The sequence below is a fragment of the Pyrgilauda ruficollis genome, unplaced genomic scaffold (genome assembly GCF_017590135.1).
Source record: "Pyrgilauda ruficollis isolate IOZ18807 unplaced genomic scaffold, ASM1759013v1 scaffold361, whole genome shotgun sequence".
Classification (NCBI taxonomy): Eukaryota; Metazoa; Chordata; class Aves; order Passeriformes; family Passeridae; genus Pyrgilauda; species Pyrgilauda ruficollis.
Genome location: NW_024525057.1, coordinates 35,001 through 61,812, shown reverse-complemented (window position 1 = coordinate 61,812; position 26,812 = coordinate 35,001). Strand labels below are relative to the sequence as shown.

General features: G+C 45.9%; 1 protein-coding gene across 1 annotated transcript in view; it reads right to left on the bottom strand.

The window, feature by feature from the left end:
* Positions 1-2,076: 2,076 nt before the first annotated feature.
* LOC121357999 (runt-related transcription factor 1-like) overlaps positions 2,077-26,812 on the bottom strand; it is a 43,147-nt gene continuing 18,411 nt past the window's right edge. Inside the window, exons 3-5 of the mRNA XM_041475825.1 lie at positions 20,148-20,252; positions 2,196-2,387; positions 2,077-2,147 (exon numbers count right to left, since the gene is read on the bottom strand). Coding sequence (XP_041331759.1) covers positions 2,077-2,147; positions 2,196-2,387; positions 20,148-20,252 — 368 coding nt within the window. The remainder of the gene's footprint in view (positions 2,148-2,195; positions 2,388-20,147; positions 20,253-26,812) is intronic.

Below are 26,812 nucleotides of genomic sequence, written 5' to 3'. Positions count from 1 at the left end.
TAATTCTACTAAACCCTGGGAATAAAGGGAAGTTCCAAGAGTTGGCTGAGGTGAGTGATAACCTTTCCTGCCTGCAGGAAAGAGCACCCTGCTCTCAGAAATAAATCCCAAAATAAGAACTTATCCCAATTCCCTGTAACTATTCCTCTCCAAAATCCCAGCAGAGAACCTTGACTGAGCCCATTTCCTTCTGGCTGGAAGAAGAGAGGAAAACTCTGTTAGGAACAGCACCTGCTAAAACCAACACTGTCCCACTTTTTTGGGTCTATCTCCCCATGAATCTGCATTTTGATAGTGCTCGGTGACCTGACCCACTGCCCAAATTTCAGCAGGAATTTTAGCAGGGACAGACTCAGCCCCAGGGGATGCCAGATAAGATTCCAAGCTGGATGACTCGGTTTCATCCGAGCCTGGAAGGAAATCAGACTCCTGAGTGACCCTTTTGCAGGTTTTCATTCCACCAAAACCCCCTGGAAAACCACCAGGCACAGAAACACCTCCAAAGCAGCCTGTCCTGGGAATGCCTCAGCACTCAGAGGTGGGGGGATGAAGCACTTTGCAAAGCTCTCTTTGCTGCTGCCTTCCTAGGAAAGGTCAAAGCAAGGCTTTGACAGCATTTCCCTCTCTCTCCAGCACCCTCATGGACAAATGTCCATTGGGAAATACATCTGGAACAAGGCCTGGCTTTGCAAGACAACAACGGCTCTGCAGGTTGAGGCAAACAAAACCCATGAGCTGTGCTGACACTGGAAAGATACAGAACCGGCCCCTTAAAACCTGCCAGGCTTGCCAAAATCCAAACATCCATTGGGAAGCCCCTCTTTTCACTCCTTAAAGACTCTCATGTGTCAAAGATCCAAAGATCTCCAAGGAGAGTCACTAAAAGATGGGGCCGTGGAGCCCCACAGTGAGGCCATGAGCCCGTGTAGGCTGCGGGGTGGAGGTGGGCGAGCGCAAGGAGGATTAGAATGGACCTCTTAAAACATCCCCAAATTCCCAAACTCAAACATCCAGGCTTCCCAAAATCCAAACATCCATTGAGAAACCCCTCTTTTCACTCCTCAAAGGCTCTGACATGTCAAAGACCTTCAAGGAGAGCTCAGAAGGAATGGAAGCAGAGCAGGGCTGTGAGCCCCCGTAGGCCGTGGGGTGGAGGTGGGCGAGCAGAGGGAGTACTAGAATGGACTCATTAAAACCTGCCAGGCTTGCCAAAATCCAAACATCCATTGGGAAGCCCCTCTTTTCACTCCTTAAACACTCTCGTGTGTCAAAGATCTCCAAGAGGAGCCGCAAAGAGATGGAAGCACAGTGGGTCCATGAGCCCGTGTAGGCCGTGGGGTGCAGGTAGGTGAGTGCAAGGAGGATTAGAATGGACCTCTTAAAACATCCCCAAATTCCCAAACTCAAACATCCAGGCTTCCCAAAATCCAAACACCCATGAAAAAAACCTCCTCTTTTCACTCCTTAAACATTCTTATGTGTCAAAGATCTCCAAGGAGAGCCCCAAAGAGACGGAAGCACAGTGGGTCCATGAGCCCGTGTAGGCCGCCTGGTGGAGGTAGGCGAGCACAGGGAGGATTAGAATGGACCTCTTAAAACATCCCCAAATTCCCAAACTCAACCATCCAGGCTTCCCAAAATCCAAACATCCATTGAGAAACCCCTCTTTTCACTCCTCAAAGGCTCTTGCTTGTCAAAGATCTCCAAGGAGAGCTCAGAAGTGGAAACAGAGCAGGGCTGCAATCCCCCATAGGCCACAGGATAGAGGACTAGAATGAGCTCTTAAAACCTGCCAGGCTCCCCAGAATCAAAACATCCAAGAAAAAACTCGTCTTTTCACCCCTTAAACACCCTTATGTGTCAAAGATCTCCAAGGAGAGCCCCAAAGAGTTGGAACAACAACAGGGCCATGAGCCCCCACAGGCTGCAGGGATGGAGGTGCACATGGAGGGGGAGGATTAGAATGGACCTCTTAAAACCTGCCAGGCTTCCCAAATTCCCAAATTCAAACATCCAGGCTTCCCAAAATCCAAACACCCATGAAAAAAACCTCCTCTTTTCACTCCTTAAACACTCTCATGTGTCAAAGATCTCCAAGGAGAGCCCCAAAGAGATGGAAGCACAGCAGGGCCGTGAGTCCCCGTAGGCTGCAGGGATGGAGGTGGGTGAGCAGGGGGAGTATTTTGGGTACTTACCCTGAATCTGACTCTGAGGCTGAGGGTTAAAAGCTGTGCTGTGGTTCAAGGAGGCTCGAGGGTTGGGTGTGGGGGCTGGGTGGTGTGGGCTGACCCTCATGGCCGTGCGACGCAACTGCTCCAACTCGCTCAGGCGCTCAGAAAAGGACAAGCTGCCGGGCTTTGTCTGCTCATCTATTTTCTGACGATGTCCTAGTGTGGGAGGGGGGGGAAAAAGATCAGAAAAGCTCACTTGGTACATGAGGTTGGTTGGTTTTGGTTTATTTTTAATTTTTTTCCTGGTTTTTGCAACCCCTGATCTGCTGGTGAAGGTGCTAATCTGGGACTGTCTGAAATGAAAGTGAAATCACCTCTAAAGTTTTGCAGTCTTATTGTGGAGCAGCCTGAGATGTGCCCAGGGCTGAAGAACCAGAGCCACCGAAAATTTCAGGGCCTTTCTACCTTCCCCATGGTTTCTAAAAGGAGGAAACAGCCCCTGTGCTAAACCTGCACTGGGATAACTCCTCAAAAATTCCATTCCAGATTGTCACCAGGCACCACAACCAGACAAGTGCTACAGGGCTGAAAAATAACAAACCAAATCAAATCCTGGTTTTGGGTTCTTTTGCAATGGTTTTATGGATAGGAATGGGAAATAAACACTGGCAGAACTGGAACTGGCATAATGAGGTTTCTCTTGGTGCCACTGGGAGCTCCAGGAACGTGAGGTCCCATCAGACACTCAGCTCCAAGAGAGGAAATGCTGAATTTCGAGCATCAGCAGGGCACAGGGGACTTGGGCATGGCCACGTGGGAATTACAGGGTCCAGCACTTCCCAGAGCAGCCCTTGGAGCACAGTCCCCATGAAGCTCCAGGGCTGGGATGGGACAGGAAAGGTCCCAGAGAATGAGGACAGCACTGGGACACATCCAGATTCAGCTGGAAGGACTGAGGTGACACATTTCTGCTTTCCACTGTGCCAGGCTGCTCCAGCCCCAGTGTCCAGCCTGGCCTTGGGCACTGCCAGGGATCCAGGGGCAGCCCCAGCTGCTCTGGGAATTCCATCCCAGCCCCTGCCCACCCTGCCAGGGAACAATTCCTCATTGCCCAGATCCCATCCAGCCCTGCCCTCTGGCACTGGCAGCCATTCCCTGTGTGCTGTCCCTGCATCCCCTGGGAATTGTCTCTCTCCAGGTTTCCTGGGGCTCCTTCAGGCCCTGCAAGGCCACCCTGAGCTCAGCCCAAAGCTTCTCCTGTGCAGCTGAACAATCCCAGCTCTCCCAGACTTTTCAAAGGTCCCAGCCCCGAGGCTGCCAGAGCTCCAGGAGCCTTCGGCCAGCGGTGCCAGGGATGCCCCGGGTGGGGTTGTTGGGGGGTCTGGGCAGGGCCAGGGGTGGCACTGGGTGATCCCTGTGGGTTCCTTCAGCTCATATTCCATGGTTCTATTCTATGATTCTATGATTTCTGCACACTGGATTTGTCTCAGGACATCCAGTGCCTCATGGATCTTTGTGCCTTATGTTTCCTGCTGTCCTGCCAGGAATGCAGCCCAAATCTCCAGCCCAGAGCTCAACCATCTTCATTTTTCTACTTGTTCTACTTGAAGAAACAGGGGAACTTGTGACAAGAAAAGGGGAATGGCCTTAAGATAAAGGAAGGCAGGGTTAGATAGGATCTTGGGAATGAGGAATTGTTCCCTGGCAGGGTGGGCAGGGGCTGGGATGGAATTCCCAGAGCAGCTGGGGCTGCCCCTGGATCCCTGGCAGTGCCCAAGGCCAGGTTGGACACTGGGGCTGGAGCAGCCTGGCACAGGGGAAGGTGTCCCTGCCATGGCAGGGATGGAATGAGATGATCTTTAAGGTCTTTTCCAACCCAAACCATTCTGCGATCATATAAAAAGTTGGCATTATTTTATTTTTTTTTATCCACTACTCCTTATTCCACACTCCCCCCCTTAACTTTTAATCCATAAACATTCCTAAAAATCCCTCTCTCAATGTTGAATATCACTGAATAAGCAGCAAAAAGTTCTCTGCAGAGCCCTCTAGGCCCCTTCCTCTACATAGAACTCTTTCAAGCCACCCTGACAGCTCAATCAAGACACAGGCCCATTTCATGCACTAAAAGGAAAATGTGCATTTAAAAGCAGTTCCCAGTAGCTGCATTTCTAAAATTAAATTTTATAACTCGTCTTATGGTTCCAAATCTCAGTGGCTCGGCATTTCTTCCCATTGCCAGGCCCTTTGGCACAGCTTGAACTGTCTCAGATTCCACACTGTGCTGTAAATTATCCCAAGGGGAGGGGGAGGAATTAAAATATAAAGAGACATATTATATAGCAGTGGTTTCATCATTAAAGAGACCCATTAGGGCTTAAAAAAATAAAATAGAAATAAAAAAGGAGGGGAGAAGCAAAGACAGATGAAAAGGACTTTTATCTGACACTCTGGTTGGTCGGGAGCAAATGCTGCATTTGTCAGCAGAGAAAAGCTGGAAGTTCCTCCAGCCTTGGGCTCCTGACCCTGGATGTGGACGCCAACATGTGGAGTCACACTAGTTGTGTAAAATACCTCATCCATGGGGATTATTTTAAGCTCCAGCAGGATCAACCCAGGGCTGGCAGAGCCAAGAGCCACATCCTTCCAGCTGCAGCCCCACGCTGGCGTTCATTCCTGGTTTCAGATCCTCCTCAGGCACCTCCTGCTTTTACAGGAGAGCAGGAAGGCCAAGCTTCACCCCCTGGGACCTCCCCTTCCCTTCCCACCTCTCCTGACCCTGCAGTGCCAGGCTGCTCCAGGATGTGGGAGGATCTCTGCCTGTCTCACAGAATCCCAAAATCCCTGAGGTTGGAAATCCAGGGTCCCATGGAGTTCCAGCTGTGCCCAGTCCCCTCCTTGTGCCCTGCTGGAATCTCCAGGGATGTGCACTCCAAACCTCCCTGGGCAGCACATCTGAACCTTTAACAACCCTGTCTGGGACAAAATTCCTCCTGATGTCCAAAATTCCTCCTGATTTCCATGATATCTTCAAACCCTGCATCCACTGAGTGAAACTTGGACCCCTTCCCGTGATGCTCCAGAGCATCAATCTGAATTTTGGGGGTGTTCCAGCCTCCTGTGTGGGCCCTTTTCCACATCCTGGGATTCCCAGCAGTGCACGGGCACAGCCAAGATCTGTCTCATCCCTTGAATTTGTGGAAATTCCATTTGGGAGAAAGAGCAGCACCAATGGGTTCTTCCTCAGGAGAACTCTGCTGCTTTTGTGCGGCTCCATTTTAATTTTGAGTGGGAAGCACTCAGAATCAAGGCCAGGCAATTGTCACCTCAAGATGCAAAAGTGCCTCTTTACCCTCCTTGTCCCCAGCCAGAAAAATCTATTTATTATTTCTCCTCCTCTGACTGCACAGAACCTGTTTGGCACCAGAGCTCTGCAGGAGAGAAGTGAAGAAGTGTGTCAGAAAAACGTAACAAATATAAATATTCCTCCCAAGCCACTCTCAAAGCACAGGCAGCCCTTTGTGAGGGCGACCTGTATTTTGGTGTTTATTAGCTGTGCTTTGAAGTTCCCCTCTAAACACCTTGCTGGAGCAGAAAAAATATCCTCAGCTCACCCCTGGGACGGGCAGCACTGTTATTAACCCTTTTTCCAGGTGGAAAATGGAATGCCAGAGGAATGAGGTGCCCTGCCCAGGGCCAGGAGGTGACCCTGTGACAGCCACTCTGCTGCCAGCCCCGTGAGGTGGCCACAAGCCCAGAGCTCCCTTTTCCAGGATGAAAAAGAGCAGCAGGAAGGTGTTTGGAAGCTGCTTTGGCTCTGCTGAAGCACTTTGGCCACAAATCTTGGTGAAAATCACTCAAACTTCCAGCTGTTGAAGGAAAACCTTGGCACAGAGCTCACACAATGTAGAACCACTGCCTTCTTCCCCTCCCCAGAGATTTTTCACAAGGATTAAGAGAGAGACAGAAATTCTTATTCCTCTCTTTTAGTTACTGTTAATAAATTTTTCTTTATACCCATTTGAAGTTTTAAATCTGCTTTACCTTCCTCCTAATTCTACCTCACAACAAAAAATAAATACATTAGGAATTAACCAACACCAAACCACCACATTCCTTAATACATTAATTATAAATTAATCTCAAAATCAGTAAAATCTCAAATTAACAAACCAAAACCAAAACTCTTTCTCTTGAAGAGAAAAGAAAAACGAACATTTTCCCCCTCAGCTTGCAGGGGAATCAATTAAAAGAGAAAAGGATCAATTAACAAAGAAAAAAAAAAAACGAACATTTTCCCCCTCAGCTTGCAGGGTTGGTGTTTGGGATGCTGCAATAAACAGGACATGCAGCCAGCTTGGCTAAACCACAGGATTTGGGGGCTTTTTGACTTTTTTTTTTAGATTATCCCTTCCAAACACTGCCTGAGGTCAGGAGGACTTTTTGACACGGAATATTTTTTTGACATGGAATAATATTTTGCCATGGAATATTTTTTTTTTGAATAATGTATAGGGAGGGCATTGGTTCTTCCAAGCCTTTGACAGTGAGGCAAGATGAAAGTGCTTTCCCTTTTAATGGCAGGGAAATGCAATTTTATGGAATGGCAGGGAAATGCAATTTTATGGAATGGCAGGGAAATGCAGTTTTACAGCCTGGGAGAGCCCTGGAACACTCAGCCCTGGCCTGCAGCCAGATGTTGGCGTTGAGGATGGGGAAATGGCAGCAGCAAAGTATCCTGGCAGCCCCTATTCCATGGGAATGCTGCTGGCAGTGGAGGCTCAGGCTGGGATGCACAAGTGCAGGAAAAGAAATAAAATTTGACTGAAATTTTCTCTTGAAATTTTGAATTTTCCTTTAATCCTTTATTTATTTATTTATTTATTTTTTAGGCTTCTTTATTTATTTATTTATTTATTTATTTATTTATTTATTAGGCTTTCTTAGATACTTTCAGGCTCAGGGAGGCAGAACTGGGTAAAGCAGAGGCCAAGGAACATTTACCTTCCTTTGAAATTTTGAATTTTCCTTTAATTTTTTTTTTTTAATTTTATTTTTGCAGGCATGCTTAGATGCTTTCAGGCTCAAAGAGGCAGAACTGGGTAAAACAGAGGCCAAGGAAGTGAAATTGAAATGTCTGAATTTTTGAAATTTTGAATTTTCTTTTAATTTTGTTTGGGATTTCTGCAGGCATCCTTAGATCATTTCAGGCTCAGAGAGGCAGAATAGGCCAAGGAACTTTTACCTTCCTTTGAAATATTGAATTTTCCTTTAATTTTTGGGGATTTTCATAGGCATCCTTAGATGCCTTTCAGGCTCAGAGAGGCAGAATTGGGTAAAGCAGAGGCCAAAGGACCTTTACCTTCCTTTGAAATTTGGAATTTTCCTTTGATTTTTTTTTTTAAATTTTATTTTTGCAGACATCCTTAGATGCTTTCAAGCTCAGAGAGGCAGAACAGGCCAAGGAACATTTATCTTCCTTTGAAATACTGAATTTTCCTTTAATTTTTTTGGGATTTTTGCAGGAATCCTTAGATGCTTTCAGGCTCAGAGAGGCAAAATTGGGTTAAGCAGAGGCCAAGGAACCTTTACCTTTCCTTATATATTATATGTTATATATTATATATTATATATTATATGTTATATATTATATATTATATATTATATATTATATATTATATATTATATATTATATTATATATATTCTACATTAAATATATAATGTATAATATATTGTGTATATTATATATTATACAATATATATATAATATATAATATATTAGATATATTATTTTATATTATGTATTATATATTATAATATTCTCATGGCCTGCCTGTAATGAGCAGCAGGAGCAGTGCTGGGGCTGGGAAATGTGGGAATGAGGCCCTGACTCTGTGGCCAGGCTGATCCAGAGGAGCTCTGGGGCACTGGGAACCCCTTCCAGCTGAATTCTCTTCTCAGTTCCCCTGAAAAGCTCAGCCTGGCTGGAAAAATCTGCTCCTCCCTTGGAATAACTGCAGGTAAAACGATGTTTATGGTCCAATCCTGTGCTGAGCATTTCAATTTTCCACCAAGTGACATCAAAAAGGTGAACCAGGATTTACAGATTCCTGCTCTCCCTATTTTACCTGGGAAACCCCAGGGAGCTCCTTGCACCTCCTCTGGAAGTCCTGGAATTTTTTCCCTATGTGTTTTCACTGTAGTTAAACAAGATTTTGACAAGATATTTTTCCGTAGCTCCCCTTTTTAAAATAATTTTTAAATTATTTTAGAATTTTTGTTAAACACAGGTAGAGGAAAATTTGTAAAAAGAAATTCTGTCCCAGGACAAACCTGAGCAGGTGGGAGACTCCAGATCAAGACCCTCTTGCCTGATATAGTCTAGAAAATGAACTTCAGCTCACAGAATCCCATAATTTTCCGGGTGGGAAGGGACTTCTGGAGCTCCCCCAGTGCAGGCAGGGCCACCTGGAGCAGCTGACACACCAACACATCCAGGTGGGGCTGGAATGTCTCCGGAGATGGAGACTCCATGCCCTCCTTGGGCTTCCAATTTCCAATTTTCAGCTCTAATTTCAGGCTGGGAGCCCTGTCCATCACTGAAACTCGGCCCAGTTGTGTCAGGAGAGCTCCAGGGGAACATTCCTGGGAAAAAGGATGAGTGGAGGCTCTGCTTTCCCTCTCTCCACATCCCTCCAGGGTGTCTCCCACTTTCCCTCCTCCTGATGAACACATAAAATCCTCAGGTCTATCTCAAGCTCCCAAATCCACAAAAAGCAATCCTGACACATTTCTGAGGCAGGAATTTTTTCTCCTCTCCCCCAGCTCTGCTGGTGAGGCCTGTGAGGTACAAACAGCAAAGCACGAGCATATTTCCACTAAAACCACAATTATTTTGGGTAGATCCACCTCAGCTTCTGCTGAATCTGTGCCCTCCCTCTTGTGGAAGAGTAATTATTGCCTGGAATTAACCCCAGGAATTAGGTCATGGCAGTGAAGTAAAAGTCATGAAGCGTTTGGGGTTTGGACGGAAGAAGTTGATCACGAAATTTGAATGAGTTTGTAAAATTACAACCTTTGCTTTCTTTTCCCTTTCCCTCATCTCAGCTTCCAAACCCCAAGCCCTTGTCAATGTTTGAATGAGTCACAAGCCTAGCAATGCTTTGCCAAGAGCCGCTTTTGTTTCTTTCTTGCATCTTCCCAAAGTGCCCCAGGAATCCCCTCCAGCCTCGGCTGAGGCAGCAGAGCTGGAGATTTGTCTGAGAGAGAAGGTGCAGGATGAGCCCCAAGCAGCCCAGCACCAGCTCAGGGAGAAACCAAGAAAAAATAAAATACAGGCACAAAAAAACTCCTCTCTCCAAGGGGAAGCTGCTGAAAACACGTGGAATCCTGGAATATCCTGAGTTAGGAGGGATCCACAAGGATGATCCAACTCCCAATTCTGCCCAGACCCCCCCAAAATCCCAGCCTGGGCATCCCTGGCAGCGCTGGCCAAAGGCTCCTGGAGCTCTGGCAGCCTCGGGGCCGTGCCCATTCCCTGGGCAGCCTGGGCACTGCCAGCAGCCTCTGGGGAAGAGCCTTTCCCTAAAATCCAACCTAAATCTCTCCTGGCCCAGCTCCAGCAGGAGTTGGCCCCATGGAGCTCTGCCCTCAGTGTCCTCTGCTCCAGCAGGATAAACCCAATGCCCTCAGCCTCTCCAGAGCCTTCCACACCTTGAGAACTTCCTTGGGACACTCTCCAAGAGGTTTTGATCTTCTGTTAAGACACCCAAAACTGCCCCAGGACTCGAGGTACAAGAGCAGCCCTTGGGAGAAGGTTTCTGCTGGACACAGAGACCTCACTCAGGCACCGCAATCACGTTTCTGGAGCCCCTCCCTCATCCTGAGTGTCTTAGGCTGGAAATGGGGCTGTGAATTCTATTTCCATCTGTCAGAGCTGGAGCAGTTCTCTGCTAGAGCAGGCCCATCTCCAGCAGCCCTGGAGCTTCAGAGGAAAACTCCAGCCTTGTGCAGGATCCCTGCTCCAGCAGAACCACAGCTGGCACTGCAGGAGGGCTGAGCCCCCATGGGATGGGACTGTGCCACCACCCTGACACACAGGGGGACAGGGCATGTTCTGACTCTGGCAGTGTTTGGGTTTTTTTTGTTTTTTGGTGTTTTTTTGGTTTTTTTTTTTTGGTACTATTGCATTTGTATTTTTAATTTTCCTACTAAAGAACTGTTATTCCTGCTCCCATATTTTTGCCTGAGAGCCCCTTAATTTCAAAATTATAATAATTCAGAGGGAGGAGGTTTACATTTTCCATTTCAAGGGAGGCTCCTGCCTTCCTTAGCAGACACCTGTCTTTTCAAACCAAGACACCGAGCAGGAAAAGCCAGGGGTGAGGACATTTGTCACCTGTGCTGTGACTCCATACAGGGCAATGGTTGTACAAACAGCAGAGGAATTGCTCAGACAGGAACATTTCATCACAAATGTCTCGAGGCAGTGAAAGGTCCCCATCACTCACCCTCAGCCAGGGCTGAACAAGGCACCTGCACCTTCAAGGTCAGGTCCTGTGCCTCGGTGTTTATATAAACCAGGGCAATTTGGCAACACCAAATTCAATTTAGTCCCTGTAGGTGCTGACTGCTCACGCTTTGACCGCGTGGAGCTTTGCTCCTGCCCAAGAAAAGAGCATAACTGGGGCTACACACACTCCCTTGAACTTCAGACCTTTGCTTTTACCAAACCCAATGCCTGCTGCTGCCACACAATAGCTGAAAATTCCTGGTTTTCCACAGAAATGAGTTTGGCTATTTTAATCAGTCGGTTCCTCCTCTGCACTAACGCTGCACTGTGAACTCATAAATTTCATGTGGTTCTGCCTGGGCTTTATTTTAACTTCTGGAGCCCTTTTTTTTTTTTTTTTTGCTTCCCTGATTTTCTCTGCAGCTGCAGGGAGATATAGTGAGCTACTGTGGAGCACTCTGAAAGCAGGGCCTCTGAGAAGTTTCCAAAGTGGATACAAGCAGGTTATTCTTTGCCTTGTTTTCCTTGGCTCGGCTGGAGCTGCTCAGGGTGAGTCAAACTGGATTAACTTTCAAGAGGGAAGTGGTGTGGTCAACCCAAACTCTTTGTGGTGAGATTGGGAAGATACGTGGGGCAGGTAATGAGGAACAGCCCGTGGTGCTGGCTGGAGGGAGGAATCAGACAAACAGAATCCTTAATAATAAAATCAACACTGTCCCATAAATGTTTTTGGTTTGTTTTTTTTTTTTCCTTTCCTGCAGCTTTATGTGCCGAGGGTTGTGACACAGCCTGGCTTTTCTGGACTGGTCAGCCCCAGAAGGTGGCCTGGTGGATGTGGGGCTTGATGGACTCGAGCTCCAAACTCAAAGGAAGAATAAAGGAACAAAGGTCAGGCACTATTAGAAAAATAAAATTAAAGTGTCTCCATGTTTTGTTTATGACGGGGGAAATTCTTTCTGCTGCCTCCTCCCATTTTTACATGCTGTTCCTAATCTGTTCCATGATTAAGGAAGGCAGGGAAGATGTTCCCATCATTCTGTCTCTTTAGGATGTGTTTAAGTGATTTATGAGGACATTGTGTCCTTGTAGGACAGACAACACCTGCCCTGATGATTCCAAGAAGAGCTGAGATGGCCTCTCATAGAATCATGGAATGATGTGGGTTGGAAGGGACCTTAAAGATCCCTGTCATGGGCAGGGACACCATCTACTATCCCATGTTATTCCAGTCTGTCCTTGGACCCTTCCAGGGATCTATTCAGCTTCTATTCCAGAACCTGTCCACCCTCCCAGGGAACAATTCCTTCCCAATATCCCATCCATCCCTGCCCTCCTTCAGCTTAAAGCCATTCCCGGTGTCCTGCCCTGTGAAAAATCCCTCTGCAGCTCTCCTGGAACCCCTTTGGGCACTGGAAGAACACAATTCTCTCCCAGGCATTCTGTCCCTCCTGCTTTGCACACACTCAGACAGCAAGGCACAGGATCAGCCTGAGCGAGATTTCTCATGAACACTGAGAGAAAATGCATTTCCTCACTGCAATTCCACAGAATTCCCAGAATTCCCAGAATCCCTGGGTTGGAAGAGACCTTCAAGACCATGGAGTCCAGCCCAGCCCCAACAAAGCCTGGCCCCCAGTGCCACATCCAGGCTGTGTTAAACACCCCCAGGGATGGTGACTGCAGCACCTCCCCGGGCAGCCATTCCAGTATTCCCAAAGAGCAGGAGCATAAATGAAGATGCAGAGCCAAAGTAAAGCCTTTTTTCCATTCTTCACCACCATGAAGCAAAACCCTGTGGTGTTTTGTGTGGGGCTGCAAGGAGGGAACGCTCCAGCTGATAATCCAGGGCAGGCAGAGCTGGGAGGAGCTGCAGTGCAGGTGGATTTTTGCCAGTTTTTGCCTTGCTCCATATATATTACTATATTCTAAAGCCCCAAACTCTAAGTTTTTCACCTGTGATATCACACACCTCTATTCAAACTGCACACCCACAATCCCAGTTCTGTCATTCCATTTTGGAAGCTTCTCCACAGCCTCAGGTCAATGCAGTGTTCTCTTGGGGATCAGTGCCCGGCAGCACACAGAGTCTCAAATTCTCAGCAGCCAGAACTCCAACATATCTCCACTCTTTGTAGTTGTATTTCAAGAAGAAAATAGGAGTTGTTCACTGAAAATGCCACATAGCTTCCTCCAGCCTTTCCCTTACACACATGGTGTTTTGGGGAACCCCTAAATAAGGAATCTCCTCAAGAACTGAGGCTTTAAAAAAGATCCTGCACTGCTAAAATCTTCTTTAGCAAACAGAAGTGTCTGAGCTCTCCATGAGGGGTGAAAGTTTCCCTCTCCCTTCTCCCAGCCCACTGAGGAGCTGAGGAAGGAGGGATTAGCTCACAGAGGGAAGGAAAACTCTGAAGGAAAACTCATCTGCCAGTCCTGAGGGACAGCGGGATTGATGCTCCAACAGCCCAGCTTTGCCAGCAAATCTCCTTCTGGGAAGGGGAAGGCAAAAAAACTCCCTAAAACCCACAACAGGCACCTCCACTCCACAAAATAACTCCTTAAAACCCACAACAGGCACCTCCACTGAGGGATCCAACTCCAGGCCCATCCTTTCCCAGCCCCAGCCTCTGCCTCAAATCTTTTTTTCCCCTCATATTTTCCTATTCCTATGGAAAATGTTCTTGTCCCCAAAGATTTTGTTCTTCTTCACTGCTTTTAACAGCTACAAAAACTTTGTAGAGAGTGCAGTTGGCAAGAGAAAGTCAGGCCTAGTGAGGCACGTTCAGAAATAATCTACATTCAGCTGATTCTGGTTTTGTCACAGTTCAGAGCCCTTCCCCCTGATTTCAGCACAGAGACATCAAGGAGGATCACCAAAATTACTAGATTGAAAATCATGTTAATTCAAGAGGGATGAAAAAAGAGCTGTGTGGGATGAAGTGACTTTAAGAAAAGAGGTTGAAATAATTTCTGCAGGACTGGGTCAGACTTGACTTCATTCCTAACCCACAGTGCAGCAGCTTTGGCTTCCCAAGTCACTGATTTCTCAAAGAAGGAGCTTGGCCTGTCAACGCTTCTGTGTTTCATTTTAAAAAACCCAAAATTATTTGGGAAGCAATCCTGTAGGATCTACTGCACTCCCAGAAAAGCAATGTTGTCACCAGGTTTCCTGCTCCACGTATTTGACCATTTCATTGAACTAAATAAATTACAAATTCCCTGCCTCATATCACCCAAACCCAGCCCTCCAGCCTCAGCAGAGAGACTGATGAATGCCAGAGAAAATAATCCCTTCCCATATGGAAAAGGAGTGTCTGCACCATGAATCCTCAAAGATAGGAGTGCTAAAAACCTACTGAGGTTGAACTTATTGATAGGACAGAAAGGATCCTCACCAGCACTGCTCTGTACCAGGAATTCCTATAAATTGAACAGTCCTTTCCATTGCAAACCAATTAAATTCAATAAATACATAAAGGGGCTACAAAAATGCTGGAGAGGGATTTTCACCAGGGCATGGAGTGACAGAAAAATGGGGAATGGCTATAAAGTGTCAGAGAGCAGGGTTAGGTGGGATATAAGGAAGAAAACCTGAGAAATAAAGCTTAGGCTTAGGAAAGTTTAGGCTGGAGGAGTGCCATGAAATAATCACATTTCAGTTTTGTCTCCAGATAAAAGGCCTTGAAATCAAGAATTCCTGTCTTTCCTTAATGAGATCCTTCATCTGTTAGAATTCAGATATTTGTAAGCTTTGTGCAAAATTAAAAAAAAAAAAAAAAGGAAGCGTGTATTGGAAAAGAGGTGACTTTGCTTTTGTACAGAATTCATATCATGGAATGGTTTGGGGTGGGAGGGACATTAAAGATCAACCAATGCCATGGCAGGGACACCTTCCCCTGTGCCAGGCTGCTCCAGCCCCAGTGTCCAGCCTGGCCTTGGGCACTGCCAGGGATCCAGGGGCAGCCCCAGCTGCTCTGGGAATTCCATCCCAGCCCCTGCCCACCCTGCCAGGGAGGAAATTGTTCCTAATATCTGATCCAAACCTGTAATTTTTCAGTTGGAAGCCATTCCCTGTGTGCTGTCCCTGCATCCCCTGGAAATTGTCTCTCTCCAGGTTTCCTGGGGCTCCTTCAGGCCCTGCAAGGCCACCCTGAGCTCAGCCCAAAGCTTCTCCTGTGCAGCTGAACAATCCCAGCTGTGCCAGCCTTTCCTGCCAGCAGAGCTGCTCCATCCCTCTGCTCATCCTGGAGCCTCCTCTGGGCTCTCTGCAGCAGCTCCAGCTCCTCCCTGTGCTGGGACCTCCTTCGTGTCTTTTCTCCTAAGTAACTCTCAGCCCCTGCAACTCCAAGTGAGTGGAAGCATCTGAATACTTCCACTAAAATTTAATCCTAATCCACCACTGAAATGTAAATGTTGGGTATTTTCCAATAACAAAATGGTTCATTTTTTATGGTTTCTAAGTTGTTATTTGGTACAATTCAGCCTCAGCTTCCAAAATGAGGCACTTGCAGCAGAAAATGAGAAAGAAATAAAAGCATTTATATTGTTTCAGCCCACTGAAATAATGAAAAGGGTTTTTTGGAGAAGAGTTTGACTTTTGTTATTATTATATTAGGAAAAGGTTCTTGAGGTTTCCCTAAAAATGACCTCAGGTAGGATGAGATTTCCTTCAGAACAGAACCAGCAGCTTTTCAGGCTCCTTCTCAACTCCTGCTCAGCAAAATATTCCCTCTGTCCACATCCCTCACCATCCCATTCTTGGATATTTTTTTTCCCCCAAAAGTATTTGGGAAAACTACATATCCAACAAGGAGTAATCACATTTAATGCCCATCTTAACTTTAGGCTAAATCCATGTAGCCTTTTCCTTTCACATCACTTTCAGGCACCTGGGCCATGAGTGAATTTTTCACAGAGCTATGCAGGTTAAAACAATTCAATGAGGAAAAGCAGAAAAAAGCAGTCAAAAGAAGAATAAAACCTAATTTTTCAGCAGATGTACACAGCAGGTCAAATGGCCTAAGGGAAATATTTAATTTAGGACTCAGACTATTTCTACCAAGTTTCCTAACCAAAAGTATTTTCATCAGGAGCACTACTCTTGATCTGGTTTCTGCTAATGATTTTCCCCATGGACCTTGCTCATAAAAACAGAAATTGCTTTATGAATCATAGAATCAGAGAAGTTGGAGAAGAAAATGATGGGTTAGGTCATCCTGCCCTTCTCCCTGACAGTGCAGCAGGATTTCTTTTCAGAAAAAAAAAAATAAATTTGAAAATAAGCATTTATTCAGAAGTGGGGAATAAAAATGCTCAGTTCAAAAGAGGTTTTAAAAATCCATAATGAAAACAGGGGAGGAAGAGCCAGGTTTTTAAGTACCTTGGCTCTCTTTGTGAGCTGTGACAATTTGAGAAGTTTTCTCTGGGTGGGAAAAGACAGGAATCCAATGGGACAAAAAGGAAAATGTGAAATTCCCACCAATGGGAATTTATCACAATTTGGATGGGCAAATTTAGACGTGCTGCTGGCCAAAGAGCTGGACATCCCAGCAACCATGGATGATGGGGTGTGCAGGAACACAATGTCCACAGGCCTTTGCAGAGCAAAGGTGGCCCACTGTGACAGCGTTATTGTCACCTGCTGTCACTTCCACACATCCCAGAGAGCCCAAAAGCCACAGAATCCCAGAAAGGTTGGAAGAGCCCCTCAGGATCACGCAGTCCCACCTTCAGCACCACCAGCATCACCCCAATCCATGTCCCCAAGGGCCACATCCAGACTCCTCTGGGACAATTCCAGTGATAGTGACTCCATCACTTCCCTGGGCAGCTCATCCCAATTCCTGCCTATTCTGTGAGGGACAAAATTGTTTCTAATCCTTAATCTGAATTTCCCCCAGCCCCTTGCACTTATTGGAATCCAGGCTGTCTGAGAACCATCAAAACCATGACGGAAATGAATCAAAAAATTGTTGTTTGAGTTGGTTTTAGGAAATTAATCAAAAACTGTTGTTGGAGTTAGTTTTGGAGCTCAGCAGGTTTGTCTAGATCTCTGGAAGACAGCGGGATCTCATTTTGTTCCCATTGCTCCACAGATCTCTTGTGAATCAGGAGAAAACACATCTTGGCCTGTTTGGAGTTCCTTCAGCCCAAGTGACTGAGTGAGCCATGGATCTGGGGGAATGTTCCCAAATATTGGGAAAAGGAAAGGAAAACACTGAAAGGAAAACACTCAAATCCAGCAGTGTTTGCTTTGATTCCCATCCCAGTCCAAGAAGGCTGATATCCTAAATCCCTTCAGGCCACAGCAGGCCTGGTTTGACAGGGCTCACCACAGATCCAGGCCAATCCATGTCTCCATCAAAGGAACTTAGGGAAAAAACACCTGAGTGGTTGTGGCTGTGATTTGGAAATATTGGTGAGAAGTCAAATTTGAGGAATTTGAAGCCCACTTAAAAATGAAGGGAGCAAACCAGAATCATTGGAAAAGCTGGGAGAGCTGGGGTTGTTGGGCCTGGGGAGGAGAAGGCTCCAGGGAGAGCTCAGAGGTTCTAAAAAGAAAGGAGAAGGACTTTTTGTGCAGGCAAAGAGTGACAGGAAAAGGGGAATGGTTTTAAAGAGATGGCAGGGTTGGATGGGATTTTGGGAAGAAATTCTTCCCTCAGGGTGTGGTGAGGCCTTGGGAGAGGTTGCCCAGAGCAGCTGGGGCTGCCCCTGGATCCCTGGCAGTGCCCAAGGCCAGGCTGGACACTGGGGCTGGAGCAGCCTGGCACAGGGGAAGGTGTCCCTGCCATGGCAGGGGTGGCACTGGATAATCCCTAAAATCCCTCCCAACCCCAAACCATTCAGGGATTCCAGGATTCTCTGGCTGATTTTCTGTTAGAACCTGTGATTCCTTCTCCCCTCAAAGCACTTTTCTCATCCTTTGCCTGATCCTCACACCAGACATTCCTTATGCCATGGCTGTTGTGGTTTGGGCACATCTCATTCATGGCCTGGTGCGTTGTCCTGTGAGCTTGGAAAAATCCCTTGGAGACCTGGATTTGACCTCAGTCCCTCTCCCTTTTGCAGTGCCAGGACACAGAGAATGGCTCTCAGTGCCAGAGGGAAGGGCTGGATGGGATCTTGGGAAGAAATCCTTCCCTGGGAGGGTGGGGATGCCCAGAGCAGCTGTGGCTGCCCTGGATCCCTGGCAGTGCCCAAAGCCAGGTTGGACACTGGGGCTGGAGCAGCCTGGCACAGGGGAAGGTGTCCTTGCCATGGCAGGGGTGGAGCTGGATGAGCTTTAATCCCTTCCATCCCAAACCATTCCATGATCCCACAATCCCTTTGTGCTGTGTCATGAATGACTCAGCAGTAAAAAAGCTGTGAATTCCTGCTGGGGGGAGCCCAACCTTTCCTCGTGAGGTGCCTCAAACTTCCCTCTGTGTGCAGTTCATTTCCCTAAAACAAGGGATATGAATTCCAAGGAAGCCTTTGCATGCATTTGGGTCGGGCAGATCCGAGCGCTGCTTCCGTGTGGATCCTATCTCCACTTCCTTCTTAAAATGCAGCATCTCATTAAATATTAACTCTTCTACCAACTGTAGAATTGATTTCCAACAGAAGCTTTGCCTGCAGGAGGATTTTGTTTCAAGTAGATGCATATTCAAAGAGCTAGAGTTTACTCATTGTCTGCAAACTGTGAGTATGTCCAGGTAATTGCATATGCAAATCTGGAATTTGCATACGCAAATATCTTTTTTATGTGCACAGCTGCCTGGTTCACTGAGGATATTTTTCAGGGACCATTCAACCACAATTTAAATTAAAAAACCCAAACAACAAACCAAAGAAATAAGAATAAATAAATAAATAAGAAGCTTTACTCTGACAGAGTATTTGTTTTAAGGCCTGTTGTCAAATCCAAAAAATATGTCAGAATTTTCCACTAAAAACATGGATCATGATGCAACTCAGGTAAATGAAGGCTCCAGAAGAAAACCTGAGTTTTCTAAGCTATTTTAGCTGAAGGATGAAACATTTCTTTCCTGGTTAAGCAGCCCCAAGCTGTGAGTCTCATTCCCTGGAGGGTGTTTGAGTCCTGCTGCTCTGTTCTCCCGGGACAATTCCACTTAAGCAACGTCCAGAACTTCTGCCAAGGGTGTGGGAGGGGAGCGAGAAACTCATCCCAAACCTCAATTTACATTTTGATAACAATATGCAAATGCCCCTTTGGGGTGGTGACTGAGGCCAAGGATTGCCTCTGATGAGCAGAGGGATGGAGCAGCTCTGCTGGCAGGAAAGGCTGGCACAGCTGGGATTGTTCAGCTGCACAGGAGAAGCTTTGGGCTGAGCTCAGGGTGGCCTTGCAGGGCCTGAAGGAGCCCCAGGAAACCTGGAGAGAGACAATTCCCAGGGGATGCAGGGACAGCACACAGGGAATGGCTGCCAGTGCCAGAGGGCAGGGCTGGATGGGATCTGGGCAATGAGGAATTGTTCCCTGGCAGGGTGGGCAGGGGCTGGGATGGAATTCCCAGAGCAGCTGGGGCTGCCCCTGGATCCCTGGCAGTGCCCAAGGCCAGGCTGGACACTGGGGCTGGAGCAGCCTGGCACAGTGGAAGGTGACTGAGGTGGAATGAAATGATCTTCCAGACTCCTTCCACCACAAACCATTCCCTGATTCTGTGATGTCTCCTTGCACATCTGCTCCACCTTCACTCCCATTTCAGCCAGAGAGAAACGTCTGCTCTCAGCACCTGAACAAAACAACCCCCTGTGTGCAGGGCTTGGGCATTCCCTGGGAACATCAAATCCTTCGGCTCCTCCTTGTGCTTTATTATTTCTAAAAAGTGTAGAAAAAAGATGAAAGAGAGAAAGAGAGAAAGAGAGAGAGAGGGAGGGAAGGAAGGAAGGAAGGAAGGAAGGAAGGAAGGAAGGAAGGAAGGAAGGAAGGAAGGAAGGAAAAGAAAGAAAGCAAGAAAGAAAGAAAGAAAAGGAAAGAAAAGGAAAGAAAGGATTTGCTGTCTGTGTAAATCAATGGCTTCCCCCAAGCTGTCCCACAGCTGAGGCTCAGGGAACTCCAGCAAGCAGCAAACCATGGCATTTATTCCTGTTTGCAGAGTGGCTGAGTCTGAGGGGTTTGATCGATGCCATATTGGTTTTCAATGCTTTAAAATGCCCTTAACATTTAAAAAGCAAGAAATGATGTGCCAGGTACTGCTGCCCACCTTTTCCCAGCATCCCTTCAGTCAGCTCTTGGGTTTGGGCCAAGCCAGGCCTGGCTGGGTATTTCAGAAATGCAAGTCACTGGATCAGCTGGACACCAGTGAGAAAGAGCACTTCAGGAAGGCAGGATAAAAACCATTTTAAAGCTGAAAACATTCCCATTTTTTCACATGCTGCTGGATTTCGTGTGGATGGGGATGAGCCCCTATATTAAATCAGTTTATCCCTCTGGGAATTCTCTCCTGAGCTCACTTACTTCGGGGTTCCCGAGGTCCATCCACTGTGATCTTGATGGCCCTGTGGTACGTGGCTACTTGGGGAGGATTTGTGAAGACTGTGATAGTCAGAGTGAAGCTTTTCCCTGCAACAGAAAAAAAGAAAATGTTACTGAGCAAAAAAAAAAATCCCTGAGCAAGTGTTGAGAAAAGCAAACTCCTCGTTTCTGGTAGAGCTCGAACACCCTGCAAGGCACTGAAAGGTTTTATGGGGTGTAGAATGCTGGTGCTGGATTCATTCCCTCTGTGGCAACTGCTCAAAGCTTTCGGGGAAACAAAATTAATTTGTATTTAAATCATCTACATTCTGTTTGTAAAAAAACAGGCGGTTACCCCGAAGAGTCAGGGTTTATCTGATATTCATGACTCTGGTGTGTTACCTGGGCTCTCTAAAGGGAGTTTGTTCAGGAAGGTTGGGAAATCGTGGTTGGCTTTTCCAAAACTGCCACGGGAATTGGAGCAGCAGCACTTTTGAAACCAAAGGGAAGTGGGTGCTCAGATCCCCCAGGCAGGCTGTAAAATCCCACACTCCGTGGCTGAGGCCAGCAGGAGATCAATTCCATCTTGTGGAGCTCTGAAAATCAGCTGCTACTGCAATGCCAAGAAAGAAGGGAATGGAAAAAATGAAAAATAAAAATCCCTACAGCTCGTCCACAGAGAATGAAAATATTTTATGAAGCCACAGCAGAGGACAAGGCTCAGTTTCTCTGTTATTCAGCAAGAAAATTGTGAAGGCCTTTCCCAAGTTCTTCTGTGCACAGCATGGCTCTGTTTTGGGAAAAGTTCTGCTACCCTGTTGGAACCCTGGTTACTGAGAATTTGAGACTCTCTGTGCTGCCAGGCACTAGTTCATCCTTCAAAGGCCTTGCAGAGAGAGAGACAGGGCTCCATTTTTAGTTTGTTGGAGCGAAGTGCTTCAGAGCTCAAGGTTTGTGAGACTGTGACAGAGACAAGAACTGATAAACATCTGAGTCCCAATAAGAAATGCCAGCTCACACATTTCATCCTGACCCTGGCAAAAGGGCTCCATTTTTAGTTTGTTGGAGTGAAGTGCTGCAGAGCTCAGGGCTTGTGAGATTGTGACAGAGACAAGAACTGATAAACATCTGAGTCCCAATAAAAAATACCCTTTCACACATTTCATCCTGACCCTGGCAAGAAAAGAAGACAAAACTCAACACTACCCCTGCATTTACTCGTGGAATTTGTGAAAGAGCAGAAATAACATTCCGCATCTTTGAGAAGACCTCAGCTGATGGTGCTGGCCTTGGCAGCAGTAAAACACTGCCTGGCAGCAGCTCCAGCATGGTTCTGTCATCATCAGGGGACTCAGGGCTGGCAGGGACCTCGGGACCAGCCAGAGACAAGGGGACGTCACCCCGAGAGGGCAACCAGGAATTGCTGTGGGGAAATTGAGGTTCTTCCTCCCTCGCCCTCATTTCACCCCCTGGCTCCAGCCCCAGTGAGGAGTTTATACCCTCCCACACGTTTTTATTGTTTGCTTCAGTTAGCTCTATAAATATGGCCAAATTTCAGTAGAAATGGAAAAATTCAGTAGAAATAGCTCTATAAATTGGGCCAAATTTCAATAGAAACATCAATAGAAATTTCCATGTGCATAGGATATTAAATAGAAATGTAAAAATGAAATAGAAGTAGCTCTATAAATAAGGCTAAATTTCAATAGAAATATCAATAGAAATTTCCATGTGCATAGGATATTAAATAGAAATGTAAAAATGAAATAGAAGTAGCTCTATAAATAAGGCTAAATTTCAATAGAAATATCAATAGAAATTTCCATGTGCATAGGATATTAAATAGAAATGTAAAAATGAAGTAGAAATAGCTCTATAATTAATGCTAAATTTCAATAGAAATTTCAGTAGAAATGTAAAAATTAAATAGAAATAGGTCTATAAATTAGTCCAAATTTCAATAGAAATTTCAATAGAAATGTAAAAATTAAATAGAAATAGCTCTATAGATAAGGTTAAATTTCAATAGAAATTTCAGTAGAAATGTAAAAAATAAATAGAAATAGGTCTATAAATTAGTTTCAATAGAAATTTCAATAGAAATGTAAAAATTAAATAGAAATAGCTCTATTTAAAAGGCTGTATTTTGATAGACATTTCAATAGAAATTTTAATAGAAACTTCAATAGAAAGGTAAATAGAATGTTAAGTAGGATATTAAATACAAATGTAAAAATGAAATAGAAATAGCTCTATAAATAAGGCTAATTTTAAAGAGAAATTTCAATAGAAATGTAAATAGGATATTAAATAGAAATGTAAAAATTAAATAGAAATAGCTCTATAAATGAGGTTAAATTTCAATAGAAATTTCAATAGAAATGTAGAAATTAAAGAGAAATTGCTCTATAAATAAGACTAAATTTCAATAGAAATTTCAATAGAAAATTAAATAGAAATGGAAAATGGACAGGGATCTTCCTCCTTTCCAAAATATAATTCCCTGTACCACTAAATACAACACCTAGACCACTAAAACAGAGAGAGAATTTAAAAATAGACTTTATTTACTGGACTAATCTGCAGTATTGCCATCTGACTTCCAGTTTAGAGTTTGACACCTGCTGTTCTGCTAGAACACATAATCAGTTTATTTCGTCAGAAGGTTCTGGAGAAGTTTCTAGATAGAAAATAAATGCAGGGAAAACCCCAACAACAGTGAAATGCAGTAAAAAGTGGCAATAATTCCAGTCTCTAAAACCAGAATAAAGAAGAAGAGTTGCCACAGGGATCATCCAGTCCAGCTCTCAAGTGAATGGCCCGGACAGGGATCTTCCTTCTTTCCAAAATATAATTCCCTGTACCACTAAATACAGCACCTGGACCACTGAAACTGAGAGAGAATTTAAAAATAGACTTTATTTACTGGACTAATCTGCAGTATTGCCATCTGACTTCCAGTCTGGGGTTTCTTTTGTCAACTGCTCTGCTAGAACACGGAATTCATCTCTTTAGAAGGCTCTGGAGAGGTTTCTATAGAGAAAATAAATGCAGGAAAAACCCCAACAACAATGCAGCAAAACGTGGCCATAATTCCAGTCTACAAGACCAGAATAATGAAGAAGATGGAGCTGATTTTGGTTTTTTTAAAAGATTTTTTTCCAGAACAAACTCAACCAAGCCTGTGTGGGGGTGTGACATGGGCTGGCAGAGCAGGAGGACACTTGGGTCACTCCTTGTGCCCATGAATGACATCCTGGTTAACCACAGCCCCTGGAACTATAAACCTGGGTCACTGCTGCTCACAAAAATTCCACCTGGCTTTTCCTCCCTGCTCCTTCTGTCCCCTTTCCATCCAGCTTTATTGAGTGGCTTTATCACTCCTGAATTATTCATCGTTTATGGGGCTGGTTAACAAAGGTTGGATTGGAGGGATTGGGAGTTAAATGTGGGGTTTGTGGGTATTCCTGGTTTGGGATGACAGCAGGGCCATAAACATCTCCTGGGTTTTATGTGTTATGCTACAGATTTTATTTCCAACAACACTTGCATAATACACCCAGGGTGTCTGCACAGACAGATTGCCCAAAACTGAGTCAGGCACAGAGGACCTGACCTCGCTGGTGACTGGAAAAAGGGACCAAACACCCCCAAAAGTCATCCTGAAACTCTGCCCTTGTTTGGGTGCCTCCAAAAGTCACACTGAAAGTGTCACAGCAGTGACAGCAAACCAGCACCGTGAGCCAACATCAAAATCCGAGAGCCTCTGGGTTCAACATTCCCATAAATTCATGGAAAACCACCCAGAAATCAGCTCAGGGCTGCGTGGATGGAAGCCAATCATTCTGGGGTCATCCTGGGAACTTTGATGAGGATGAAATGGGTTTTGGGGTGCAAGAGCCACTTCAGACCCCATTTCCCTCTATAACTATCCCTGGTGGCTCCTGATACAGGCACCTTATGAGCACAAGGATGAAATTCTCCAGAGGTGGGCAGGGTTCTGCCTTTGGAAACCCTTCCCATAGATATCAAGGTCTCAAATATGTGAGGGCACAGCCCAGGATTCACTGCTCCCATCAGCTCTTCCCTCCCAGCCAGGGTAGGAAAAAAATCTCTTGGGAATGTTTGTTATTGCAAGAGGTGTAAGGTCAGAGCCCTTCCAGAAAAAGCAATGGGAACATGAGCAGCCCTGGCTGGAATACAAGACTGAGGCTGGAAATGTTACCTCGGCACTGTCTTGGGGGTTTGGTAGAGACTGGACTTCAAAAGTGCCTTCAAGTGTCACTGATTTGGCAGCTGAAGTCATGGAATTCCAGAATCCCTGAGGCTGGCAAAGCTCTCCCAGCCCAGGGAGTTCCGGCTGTGCTCCATGCCCACCTTGTCCCCAGCCCAGAGCACTCAGTGCCACCTCCAGGGATGGGGACTCCATCACCTCAGATGGATTCTGAGTTGTCCCCACATTTATAGGATTGCTCAGGAGGTCCCTTGAGACTGGGCAAAACTGAGAGAACTTCTGAGGAAGAACAAAGAATGAAGTTCAAGAAGGAATAGCCTCAGGCTGGGCCAGGGCAGGCTCAGCTGGGCCAGCAGCAGGAATTTGCCCATGGAAAGGGTGCTCAGGCCTTGGCAGGGGCTGCCCAGGGAGCTTTGCAGTGCCCATCCCTGCAGGTGTCCCCTGGGGGTGGCACTGAGTGCTCTGGGCTGGGGACAAGGTGGCCATGGGGCACAGCTGGCACTGCCTGGGCTGGGAGGGTTTTTCCAGCCTCAGGGATTCTGGAATTCTCTGATATTGTCCCTTCAACCCAGTCCTCTCCATGATTCCATGATCAACCTCCAAGAGCAAAGGCTCTGCCTATGCCCTGCTCTGAAATCCAGGAATTTGGAGCCCCATTCCAGGTCCATCCCCCTCCAGGGCTGGAGCAGAACCAGCTCCCCTCAGCAGGATCCCTGTGGTCTCCAGGACCGCCCTGCAGAGCTCTAGAGGGAGCAAGAGGCTGGTGAGCTGCTGCCCTGGGAATGTCTGGGAGGAACCCAGGGGAGAACATGAATCCTGGGTGACACCACGGTCACATGAAGCTCCTGTGTCCTGCCTGAGTCATCCCTGAGCGCTGTCACCATCAGCTGGGGCTGCAGGGGGAGGAACACTTCTAATAAAAGTGGATGCATGGGTAGAGGGAACAGGGAGTGAGAAGTGTTGGGAAAAGAGATGGAATCTCTAATTAATATCATCTCCAATCTACAGATGGCAGATATACCTCCAGCCCATGTCACACCCCCACACGGGCTCAGTCAAGTCTGTTTTGGAAAAAATCTTTTAAAAAAGCAGAATCAGCTCCATCTTCTTCTTTATTCTGGTCTTGTAGACTGGAATTATGGCCACGTTTTGCTGCATTGTTGTTGGGGTTTTTCCTGCATTTATTTTCTCTATAGAAACCTCTACAGAGCCTTCTAAAGGGATGAATTACGTGTTCTAGCAGAACAGTTGACAAAAGAAACCCCAGACTGGAAGTCAGATGGCAATACTGCAGATTAGTCCAGTAAATAAAGTCTATTTTTAAATTATCTCTCAGTTTCAGTGGTCTAGGTGTTGTATTTAGTGATACAGGGAATTATATTTTGGAAAGAATGAAGATCCCTGTCCACAACCTAGATCCCTGACCTTAAACCTCTCACTTCATTTTGATCCTTTGAAAAAGCCACTGAATCCATGGATAAAGGGTCATCCCAGTGGGAACAGAATAAATGGAGTGAAACTTTCAGAAATTTGCCTGTGGAGGAGGGAGAAAAAGGCAAAGAGATGAGGTTGGTGTCATCACTGCCTTTTACTTTGGGCTTTGTTCTAATAAACCTTTGTGCCGTTAAATTTAGTTTGGTTGTTTGGGTTTTTTTTTCTTTTTGTTTTAAAAAAATCGTTACAGTAAATTATTAAAGAAAAAGAAGGGGGAAAAAAAAGAAGGAAAGCAGCCAAGAATGTCTGTGCTGACAAGGACAAAAGACATAGGTGGAAAACTATGAAATGTGAGGCCCAAATGCAACTCAAATGACATTACAGACATTTCTGTTCTATTAAGGAGAGAATTCCAGGTTTAGGAAGAAACAGGATGATTTTATTTCGGAGGTTTTTTATCCATTTCCTACCTTTTAGCCCCTTTATGCCAGTATCAAACCACACTAAATGATCCATTTCCCCCATTTTTCTGGCATCTCCCTGGCTCTCTGCCAAAGCCAGGAGCTCTCCTGCATTGAAACATCTCCAGGATGCCATCCACACATTCCATACCCGTTCCCAAACGTCACCTCCCAGACACTGGGGCCAATTTGTTTGCTGGCTCTTATCTCTGAGCCCTCCAAATCAGATCAATAAGTTGAGAAGGGCTGAAATCACTTGACCCTTCGTGAATTAACAGCTGCTCATCCTGGGAGTGAAAGGTTTTCTGCAGGTGTTCAAAGCCTGCACGAGGCAAAAGTCTGTGCTCAGGTGGCACAGAACTGTGGCTTTTTTCTCCAGCCACCAGTGATGGTTTGGCACAGAATAAAACTTTGTAAAACTTTGCCTCTGGTTGTTTGGGTTGTGCTGTTTCATCAGAAGAAAAAAAAAAAAAAACCCAAAAAAACCCCAAAAAAAACCAAACCAAACAAAACTGCAGCTGGAGCAAGAGGCATAAAAA